Genomic DNA, 11228 nt, shown 5'->3' with positions numbered 1-11228 from the left:
TTTTTCTTATCCCGTCATTTTTTCTGTGGATCTTTTATGATCAACCACCCCTCTAGTGAAAGCTTTTCTTTGAATATTATGAAATGTCATTTTTTTAAAGTTTGAATTTCGTGAATTTGTTTCATGTACCAAACAATGTGTAACAATCAATTATTATGAATTATGTTAATTCTTTAAGTCATTTTTTAAATACGTATTAATTAATGCTTAATTATAATTGTCATAATAAAACTTGGTATGCCAATATTTTTTTCATCTACCTTATCTATAAAGTTCTATTTAAAAAAAATGACATTCCATGTGTACCAATCTGATTCATCACCAATCTTGATATTTGATAAATATTTTGGGTTTACATGGTCAAAAAATTGCGCTTCAAATCAGGCAACAGTAAAGGGTAGAACTGTATAGCTTAACAAACCCCAAATTTATTCTGCGTAAGTCTGATAACAATCTGTGTCATCGTCGCCCTTACCAAGGGGTTGACCATTCTCCGTTAGGTTCTCATCCTACATCTTCATTAAAATTCAATTCCAAGTGCTTCTTATATAATTTTCATTATATTATATATTCGTTGAAGGAGCACATCCATTATCGTGGAACGCCTACCGTTCGCATGTATCGACAAGATTAAAATAGTCGAGTTTCTTCGAAGTGTCGTTCAAACGACCAGGTTGAGAGCCAGCCTTTTGAAAACATCAGGATGTTGGTCAGCATGTCATGTGGCCAATAGCCAGTGGCCGCGTGGGTGGATGCACCAGGGTGCAGATGCAGGAAGGCTCACGAGCAACCCTTCCGTAATAATGTCGAGAGAAGAGGGCTGCACCACGACCCTTTCTGCATTGTGACATCCCGATCTACCAGAATATACATTGTGCCTGTGTCTCGAAGGACGACGCATGGTCCATCTAACGGTAAACCCATGGCGGGGGGCGAATTGTCGAAATGTGTGTCAAAAGGCTGCAATTTGTGGGGCGTTAGATCCGAAAAGCGTGACCTCACTGCACCCCCTTTGTTCGTTCATCGAATTCGTGCGATATCGAGGCATTCTTAACCCTTTGCGCTCCAAGCATTTTTTACAAAAGATTTATGAATACACCTCGAATGTCACATTTAGAAATTTTTTTAGAAGTTATGTGTCACTATAGTGGCGCCAATGGAGTACAAAGAATTAACTCTGATCAAGGATTAATGTGATAAAAATTAATGTTTATCATTATATGTATACAAGCAGTTTGAACGATGCTTTAATAACGTTGCTTGTTGGTATTGATACAAGAAGGTACGATAGCATTCCACCGTTTACAATAATGATACTTTTATAAAAAATTCAACGAATTATGTAATCAATTTGTTTTCTTAACTACATGAGGTAAATCGTATTTTCCACGGACACATTTTATTCGCACACCAGGGGTATCTTTCAGTCTACCCACCTTGCACAATACGACGTTGTGTTCTTGAAGATTGTGACCAATTCCTGAAATGAAACAATACGAACAGGTGATTGATTGAAGCTATTTGAAGGCTTGCAATACTTCATTATAGGAATTTAAATTGAAAGCTGGCAATACTTTACAATAATATGAAATTTTTTTAAATTTAAAAACTACAAAATTCCAGATTTTCAAATTTCTAAAGTTCTAACATTTCTAAGGAATTTGGCCCACCCCGAAGGTTCAAATTACACCAATGACTGTAACGATGAATAATGAATTAATATATTATACAAGTAGAATTACTTACCGGGCACATAAGCCACCATTTCCTTGCCAGTTGAAAGCCGAACTAGTACGCATTTTCGATTCGCAGAATTTGGCTTCTTGGGTTTTTTAATCAGTGTCTTTATCACTATACCTTTTGAGAATGGTTTCCCATCTAATGGCCTCTTTTTCTTTTTTGGTTTTATATCTTTTTTACGACGTACGTGTATTTGCATCAACGTCGAGCCGAATCTTATCTGTGCGAAACCTAATTCAATTAAACATTTATAACAAGGTGAATCTCAACATTAAAAATTAAACATTCAGAAACACTTAAAAATTAATCATTAAATTATTTTTCTTATATTTGTGCTAATTATTAAATACTGAGCTGATACTCAGTATTTTTAACAAATACTATTATATTGAAACTTCTAACACAGAGAACGGTTGTCTTTTCCCTCTTATCAAATGAAAACTAATTGTGCATTAAGAAATCACGTCTGGTCTCCAAAGAATTAAAACCAGTAATGTGATTAGAAACATGTACACTCCCGTCGCATCGTGGAGACGTGTGCACCCATAAATGGAAAGTAATAATCGGGTGAATGGTAACAGTTACGTTTTCTTTGGAAATTCTTCGTGTTACGTCACCAGTTGAGTCTAATCACACCTGAAGACACTTCTATTATAAAATCTCGCCCCGAGACAAGATTAGCTATTGCCCACCTCGAAGAGGAACCATCAAAATCAAATTCTTCACAGGAAATACTTTCCATTTTTTTTTTTTTCTGAATACACTTTTCTTCGAAAAAATTTGATACGATTTTTAATGGAAGGATTGAATAATACCAAAAAGGACGAAGAATTAGATAAGAAAATAAAGTCCCGAAGGATCATCGGGTCCTAGTCAAAGGTATTGTCCAAGAGGTTTGGAAAAATGGTAGACCCACTGCGTGGTAACGGTACCGGGAAACTGAAAACTCTTTCGCAAATAACCTGAGGGAAAAGGGTCCCCGACGATGGAATATCAAATATGACGGACGCTTGACATCTGCAAGCCGCCCAACGAAAGCAATCCTTTTTCGCTCGAGCGTGCATAAGCTTATTAAGCAACATTGTTACAAGGCAAGGTACGTTCATCCTTGCACAAAACACTCACCATCCGTGAGATCGCGTTGGATGAAAGTGAACAGCAATTTACCGTTCAATTCGCAAAATTGTAAAAATGGATTCGGATGCAATTGTCAAATTCTCTGGTCACGTTCGTTCGAAAGAAATCTGGGATGGAAATTAATTTCTGGATGGCTTTGGTTGAGTTTGGTAGAAGAAAATATAATATTTATTGTTTCGTTATGAAAAATAAAAATAGATCTAAGGTAATTATCAGGATGTTTCTGTTATGTTAAAGAAATTAGATATTTTGTTAAAAAAGTACTTCAATTTAAAAAATGACCCAAAGTACCATTTATGGTTGTACCAATGAAAAAAAATGTAGAAACATATTTGTGAAGTGTATAGTGGCAATATTTTAAGTAACAGAAAATTTAATTAAAAACTTGAATAACAGCTAATTGGAATTAATTAATTGAAGAAAACAATTATCCAAAAAATGATTTCTTTCCTTTTTGACATTAAAAATTAACTAATTTCACTAATTCAAATGCCACTAATAGAATTCTTACCAAAAATTGAATTCACTTCGAATATTCTATTATTTCATAAAATGGACAGTATTGAGAAAATTTAGAATGTATTAAAATCATTGCATAAAATCAATCATTAACGGTGTTACAAGAGCTGGACCAAAACTACGGTACATATCTTCGCCCGAAGGTAGTTTAAGTGAAATGTCGAGGATGACACGACAATTTCGTGATACTCTGTTCGTTCATAGCAGTAGTCCACGATTTAGCAGGGTCTGTTAGTCGAGACTGTACCATTGTTGTTCATTTCGAGATCTGGCTGACCACCGTCCGTCAATACGACAGATGTCCAAGCCTGCCGCTGCTAATCCGACCTAACTCGGACTTAACTAAGGCAAGAGACCAGCAGAACCTATTATGCATGGAAGGCAACCCCTTTTCTCGAAGATCAATGCGCAAGATTACATTGCGAAAAATTTTCCAAGTCGCGGTTGCGCCTTTGTCGCGTTCGCGCAGCCAAGACACGTAGCAACAGGCCAAATCTACGGCTTATCTCTTAGTTGAGATTGAAAAGAAGGAACATTTTGCGTAATTGGAAGATTCATGATGATTAACCCTTGAAAAACGGATGCTTAGGGTTTGAAGATATAGACGGATGCAGGGCTCTTAAACTTATAACTAAAATGTCATTATCATGTTGAGTGATAAGGCAGATATAGCCATATCCAGTAAGACATATGATAAAATGGGTTATTAAAGATATTGAAAATTAATTTTTTAATTTAATGCTTCAATGGCTGTTTTATATTATTAGTATGATTTGAATGGTATTCAAAGTTATCCTATCATTTTAATTTCTTAATTATTTGGCCAAATTAAATTGGTAGTGTTGATCACCAATAATAAAGAGTATAAAAGAAGATGTAATGGTGTAAGAAATACTATGTATTTTTGCAAATGCATTGAATCTTTATTCAAAAATGATGTTCAGTACGTGCTGCTCAGAAAAATAAAATGAAATATATTTTATATTTTAGTTTCCTTAAATGTATTTTTACGGTTTCTATAAGAAATCTTAAGAAAATTTCAGGAAAACCAATGAGATGATTAACATTTTGTTCACGGTTATCGAGAACGAGACTATCCCACGAGAATGTCCTTTGTGGCGTCGCGAGAAATGGGAAAATACGAATAACAATCTTACCATAGCCCTATACCCTTCACAGATCACTTCTGACAACTGGTCAACCACAAATGGACACGTCACCCCCTTCGATTCCCAGCGATTTTCGCTGTTGGCCAAGGAAAAGCCCGCTTTCCCCCCCTCAATTCGTGTCCTTTCTTGCGGAGTAGCCGGATCCCTTTTTGCATTTTCGAGATCTCTCTATTCGTAGGGATCAAAGAGGTAAAGACTGCGTGCGCTTTTGCGAGCCACGCGTATTTTCGCGAAGAAGAATGCCGGAAAGCCGTAGTCCCTTTTTAGCTCGACCACCCCTTTTACCGCATTTACTCTCCACAGACGGAGAGAGATACCGATCTGTCCAAAAGGTTTACAGAAACTCGAGACGTCACTCGAATTCTCATGGAATTGTCCGACCTCGTTACACTTATGGGAAACGCAAACAAAGACCCACGAATATTCGCACAATTTCACGCAAATGGGTCGTCGTAGATTATGTCTTATTTTGGACAGAGTTGCCTATCTTTACTTTACATTTTAGATCTTTTATAAATAGTTAGATTGTTAACTATTGTTAATTAATTATTGAAATATTTTACCATTTTGCGTTGAATTATACATAAAAATTATGAATTTTTGTATCATTTTCAGCAATGTTGTTAATACTTGCTTAAAATTTTAGATTTTTAATTATTGGAGTGATTGAAGTTATGAAAATTATTTTTATGAGATATTTGAGCTCTAATTTTTTAAAATATCAATATATTATTAATATATTACCTTGTATTATGTTCCCAATATATGAGTTAGCAGTGCTTACTATACTTCCTGGTTAAAAAGAAGAACGTTTATTACTTCAAATTATAAAAATTGGAATTTGATAAATAAAAAAAGTACCTTGAGGAGTAGGATGCGCACATAATCTTGTTAACTGTGAGCTGTTACCTATCAAATAAATATCATTAGGTATAAATATGTATGCATACATATATACTTAATTACAGTAACTTATTAAATAATTTGTTTATCTATGCCAAATAATAAACATAAACACGAATATTAATCACTCAGTTATTGGAGTAGCATTCTACAATTTTCGTTTGACAACAAAATATAGTTACTGCAAATACTTTATAACATATAAATATCAGCTGATGGTTATTGATAATTGTGAAATATTATTTATAAAAGAGAAAAATGATCTCTTTACGGAGAGGTTACATTAGAGGTTATGCAATAAAATGTGTAATTACTATGAAATAATGACCATACCTTGAATGGATTTAGTGAGGCAAGATCTAGCTATGTTCGCTAGACCTTTAGTCAAGAAATTCATAATTGTTATAATTAAATGTTTTGTTGACAATTAACCACATTTAGAGAATGCACTTGGGCATTCTCTAGTTTTTGTCTACCGAGAAGACATCGAACTACATAGCAGTCTTTAACTGTATGTAGATAACGTACATTCCTATATTATCATGTCTCTTCTCAGATTCAAACCCTTTAATGAGAAGGAAGAATACTGGAAGGGACCAATTTTGATACTGAATAGAATAGAAAAATTCCGTTTTAGTATTATTCGATAATTATGTATGTTCTAAAAGTGATGCAAAAATTGTAAAAGGTATTAGGGAATTAGAATCTAAGGATCACAATTTATTTCATAGATACGTTTCCCATTTGATAGTAAGGGACTTCCTCTTCTATAAGAATGGTATTTTTATTTTTAGCAAATCATCCATTATTTTTACAATATTTCTTTACCTTTGTTACTTGTAATGTCAAGCAATTAGTGTTCCTTGGGATTTCCACAATTCATTCCATGAATGATTTCCTCTAACGATAAGTACCATTTTACCATATTAGTAAGGACAAATAAATTAAGTTTATAACATTTAAAAATTTAATAGGGAAGTAATATTATAATATTCTCTTATACTTTCACAGTTGAGTGTAATAAAATCTTCTCTTAACAGCTAAATAGTGATAGGGTAAATGATGGTATCAAAATTAAAAGGTATCAAAATTTATTTAAGATATCAGTACAAAACCTCATTTGAGCAGTAGAAAATGTAGAAAATGTAAAATATAATATTTCCAGACAAAGTTTAGAACTGTATCAATGCGTGTTAGCACCGATTAATATTGCCTTCTTCACCAGCCACCGTGTCCTCCAGAAAGTCCTCCAGAAAGTCCTCCAGAAAGTCCTCCAGAAAGTCCTCCACCGTATCCGCCGAGTCCATGTCCACCATATCCACCACCATATCCGCTGGAAACACGAACTATCGGTGCACTGTATGAGGAATAACCGCCTCCCAGTCCTAAAATTGAAATAATTCAGTCAAAATTGGCATATCAGTTAAAAACACAATATGTCCTACTGTAAAAACAATTAAACAATCACTGTTTTTGTTAGGTACTTTAACTAATTATAAATTGTATTTCTTTATAAAGAATTAGACTTCTTGTAAACTAAAGTAAATGGATTAGTTTGAATCGCAAGAACTTTTTGTGAGAATACGCATTCATACCTGCTTAAGTCTATTTTCATCCCACTTTTTCGGCAATATCATAGCTTTATAGATTCTTTATGGATGGTTTAAAGACTCGAATGATGGATAAATTTTTAGATTAGGGATAAATTTTTATTGAAAATTAAATTACATTACCTCCTCCAGATCCTATGCCTGCAGAATGCAATCCAAGACTGATGCCTCTTTTCTCGAGCTTCTTTTCTTCGGCTTCCTGGCCGTAGATGGGAGCCACAAGGGCGATGATAGCAAGAACGATCTAAGAAAGAAATATTTTAAAAAATCCTATAGTACTTCTTTAACCCAATTATTAATTATTATTCAAAGTTAAAAATATTGTCAAAAAATTCTCACATTAATGAAATTAACAAAATTTCATGAAAAATTATTTTAGTATAAATTTTGACTAACAGGGAAGTATTAACTCATCTTTGAATTATGAGGTCTCTAAATCATCAATGAAACCATGGTACCATTCATAGAAACAAATTTAAAAATCGAAACAGTGCGTCACAATGATTTAATAATTTCTTGCTAAGTATAACAAGGAATTTAAAATTTTTAAATTCATAGTCTTTAAACAATTTACTAATTTACAGTTTAAAGTCGTTCGAGTTACTTACGAGGAATTTCATGTTGGTTATGTAGCGTTAGGCAGTTCGCAATTGAAACTGATGCCTACTCCAGAGAATACACCCCCTTTTATACCACGGTGGGTCTTTTTCTTGCGGTATCGCATCCCGCCAAAGTAGCTTACCACATGCATGTGTGTCACACTGTTGTAATATCGCACACGGGTGTACCAAACACGCCTTTCTAAAGCAACGTTACACGTAAGTACTGTTGTCGTTCAAGTCGTTTTATTACGAGACCGTGCGAAGATATAACATGAAGGGGGCTGGTCAAGTTAGTTGGAAAGAAATAGGTCAATTATAAAGATTATTGATCGATAAATATATTGTAAGATAGAAAATGCAATCGTCATTAGTAAAACCGCAACGGCCTGTTTTCTTTCTGTTTTTGAAAGTGATTGCTCGAAATATAAATATAATCTTTTAATCTAGCATAAAAAGAACTCGTACGAGCCTCTGTTACTCATCCGAATAGATCGTTAAGTGGATTATTTTTTACTTTGTTCTAACTCAATAACTTCCTGGTCGAACTTTGTAGAAATACTTTCGAACCTCATCGACCTGTATCGCGTTTGCGGTGATCTATCTGTTGAAGATATCTGGCATGTCTATAGTAGGGGGCTTCTTCCCTCCTTTATTACTGATTATTCTTTCCGTGATCCAGTTGTTTGCACGTCAACTGACGAGATTTTTCATAGAAACACTAAGTTGTATTTTCCGCGCATCTCGAATTTCATCCATAGAGAAACTTTCACTGTTATAACGTGCTAGGGGGACGGTTTTCGGTTGCATCGTTACGTAAAAAGAGGAACAGCGTTTTTCTCTTTGTGTCCAATGCTGGTACTTCCTTATACGTTAGAGGAATTCTAGGTGACAAGAGGTAATACTGAAGAAAAAAGTACAAACGATTGTTGAATTGAATTTCAAGCTTCTTTTAGCAAAAAGTAAGGTCGTATGTAAGTGTACAGATTATTCACCGCATAAGGGGGTTAATTAAAGAGATGGTATTTTAATTACCTGCAACGAGTTCCAAAGCCAGGACCGGATTAAGATTTCTGCGGCCTGTAGTAATTGACATTACAACTGCTAACTTTAATTATTGAAATATTTATTCAGATTGTTAGGAATGATAGTACGTTATCATAAAATTGATAATTCACTAAGAATTTAATTTGTTTAAGAGAAACATATCATAGTAGCCTTTAAGGGTTAAGGAACTAAAGGGTTAGTTTATCAAATCCTGGTTCTGGAGCTAAACCTCTCTAATAGTTCTATTTAGTCCCGCTTTATTAATACACTTTATTATATGTAGGTATAATATTTTTTGCAAATTTAGTACTTGAATACACATTTCTTTACCTTTTCGATACCTACTTCGTATCTCATGTTCTGAAATACCGACATAGTTTGCAACTGCATTTTTGCCTGTCGTTTTGTTACGTACTCTAGGATTCAGGACGGTACATAATTTTAAGAATTTACACGAGGCAAAACGTTCGAGGATGGTTAAATAGTAAATGCGATTTTATTCATTAGTTAATTACAATAACTAAAGTTTAAAACAAGATGGGTATTGTATGCAAGGTAAAAAAATACATAATTTAGTTTTGTCTTCTGTATTTATTATTTGAACTTTATGAACTACTGACAATTTTTCATTTCCACCAATGGCAATTGCCCCTTACTTTCGACCAATCAGAATCGTCGCTATTGGCGATGTACGCAGGTCTGACTCATTACGTCACTTTCCTCTGGAACTCCGTCCTGCGTGCACGTGCTTGTGATAAGTGACATTACATCCTACTAAAATATTATATTAAACTGTATTCGTGATATAAGAAACACAAAAATCAGAAGGAAAAGTGGGAGAGAAGTCCAGATTCATCATTTCTGACATCAACTCTACATTATCTTCGGAAATGCTTAAGGTGAAATCTTTTTACTCTTGCTGAATTACGTTTCCTTTATATCAATCATTTCTTGAATATTATTAACTTTTCTTCATGTTTTTAATACATTAATCCCATAATTTATTATTATAAATTGTGATAATTGATCTCGTCGTTTTTGTCTACTCTGCCAATATACATAGATACGAATTAAAATAATACATTCCTCATTTATTCTGCTTTTATCACGATAATTTATTAAATACCATAAATATCCTGTATGTTTTACTACTTTCTTTTCCATATTTTCGTATTTCAAGTTGCAAAAAGTAATCTTGACTTTATTTCAATATGGCGTTGATAATTTTCAACTAACCTTTCCCTTGTTCTAGTACTGAAGTTTTGAGGCAATTCGAAGTTTCTACCAACGGCTGTGATTGGTCGTTTCATTATGGCGTCCTCCCATTTCGACCAATCAGAGTCGTCGGTTGTACGGTTAGTGAACAGAATGTGGCGTAGTGCTTCATTCCCCCCTCGAAGCTTCGACGGTTTTGCACGCGACTGCAACAGGTAAGCTTAAATTATCTTCATATATTAAATTAAACTGCCTTTTGGGTGTTCGAAGTACAAAAAACAGAAAGAAACGTCGAAGAGAAGTCTAGATTGTTGATTTTTAACATTAATTCGACTTTTTGTTCAAAAATACGTGAGTTGAAAATTCTTGATCTTGTCGCGAATTCACAATGAGGTTGGAATTACAGAATCAGAATTACTTTCCCTATTATATCGTTAATTTCTTAAACATTATTGAATGTACCCACAATTTACTGTTTCAAATTGTTAAAGTTTACTACCGCGTGTTGATTTTAACAAGAGAATTCAATAACGTTCTTCCTTGAGCATCGTAATATCGTATAATCTGTTCGTTTAGCTGCTTCGACATCGGCCGGTGTCCAGCCGGTGCCGAACGATTATTACCGAGTATTACCGAACGTTACCGATTGGTCTTCGAGGGGTAGGAAGGTCTCGTCATTTGCCTCGTGAACGTCGAGGTGATAAGACGCGTTGAGAACGTCCTCTCTTACATGCCGGTAGTACATAATAGGTACGCACAGCTTATCTATTCAAATATTTTGCATAAACTATAAAATTCAATCGTTTGTTAATCATAATTTTATTGCTATTGTTTAAATTTTATTTACATAAATTTGTATTTCTTATTTGTTACAGATATTTGGTTGATATTGAAACAACGTCATGACACTTCATATTGATTTGAAATAATTTCATAAAGGATTGGTAACGTTTTCATTTATTGTAATCAATTGTTAATATTTATTCTTTTTTTTTGTTGGATCGTTGTTACTACTTGTAAGCATTCTTAATAATTAATTGGTACCAAAGTTAAGGAAGGAAAGATTAAAGAAATTTCTTTTTATCGATTAACGCAAAAGGGATCATTAATTTTTCATTTTATTAAATATTTTCGTGTAGCAATTTAATACACGTGTCTTAAATTAGTACAAAATTGAAACAATTTGTATTCTACTGCAGATGATTGCTTCTCTTCTGCAATTATTAATTTAATTTTCATTATTTTCAACAATTTGTTTTTGTTAAATCATCGTAATTATATTATAATAT

At 33.7% G+C, this 11228-nt stretch overlaps 2 protein-coding genes across 2 annotated transcripts; both read right to left on the bottom strand.

Moving 5' to 3' along the window:
- Window positions 1-473: 473 nt before the first annotated feature.
- On the bottom strand, window positions 474-5964 carry tko (30S ribosomal protein S12 technical knockout). The gene is made up of 5 exons (XM_034329942.2): window positions 5802-5964; window positions 5427-5474; window positions 5310-5357; window positions 1747-1971; window positions 474-1480 (listed from the first exon to the last, which is right to left on the bottom strand). The coding sequence occupies exons 1-5, from the start codon at window positions 5863-5865 to the stop codon at window positions 1347-1349; spliced, it is 519 nt and encodes a 172-aa protein (XP_034185833.2). The 5' UTR covers window positions 5866-5964; the 3' UTR covers window positions 474-1346.
- Window positions 5965-6580: 616 nt separating this feature from the next.
- On the bottom strand, window positions 6581-7752 carry LOC117606901 (uncharacterized). Its single transcript, XM_034329919.2, has 3 exons — window positions 7687-7752; window positions 7202-7322; window positions 6581-6853 (listed from the first exon to the last, which is right to left on the bottom strand). The coding sequence occupies exons 1-3, from the start codon at window positions 7696-7698 to the stop codon at window positions 6687-6689; spliced, it is 300 nt and encodes a 99-aa protein (XP_034185810.1). The 5' UTR covers window positions 7699-7752; the 3' UTR covers window positions 6581-6686.
- Window positions 7753-11228: the final 3476 nt, after the last annotated feature.

The sequence above is a fragment of the Osmia lignaria genome, chromosome 2, assembly GCF_051020975.1.
Source record: "Osmia lignaria lignaria isolate PbOS001 chromosome 2, iyOsmLign1, whole genome shotgun sequence".
NCBI lineage: Eukaryota > Metazoa > Arthropoda > Insecta > Hymenoptera > Megachilidae > Osmia > Osmia lignaria.
Note: the sequence above shows the minus strand (reverse complement) of the source record. Positions and strands in the feature narration are given on the sequence as shown.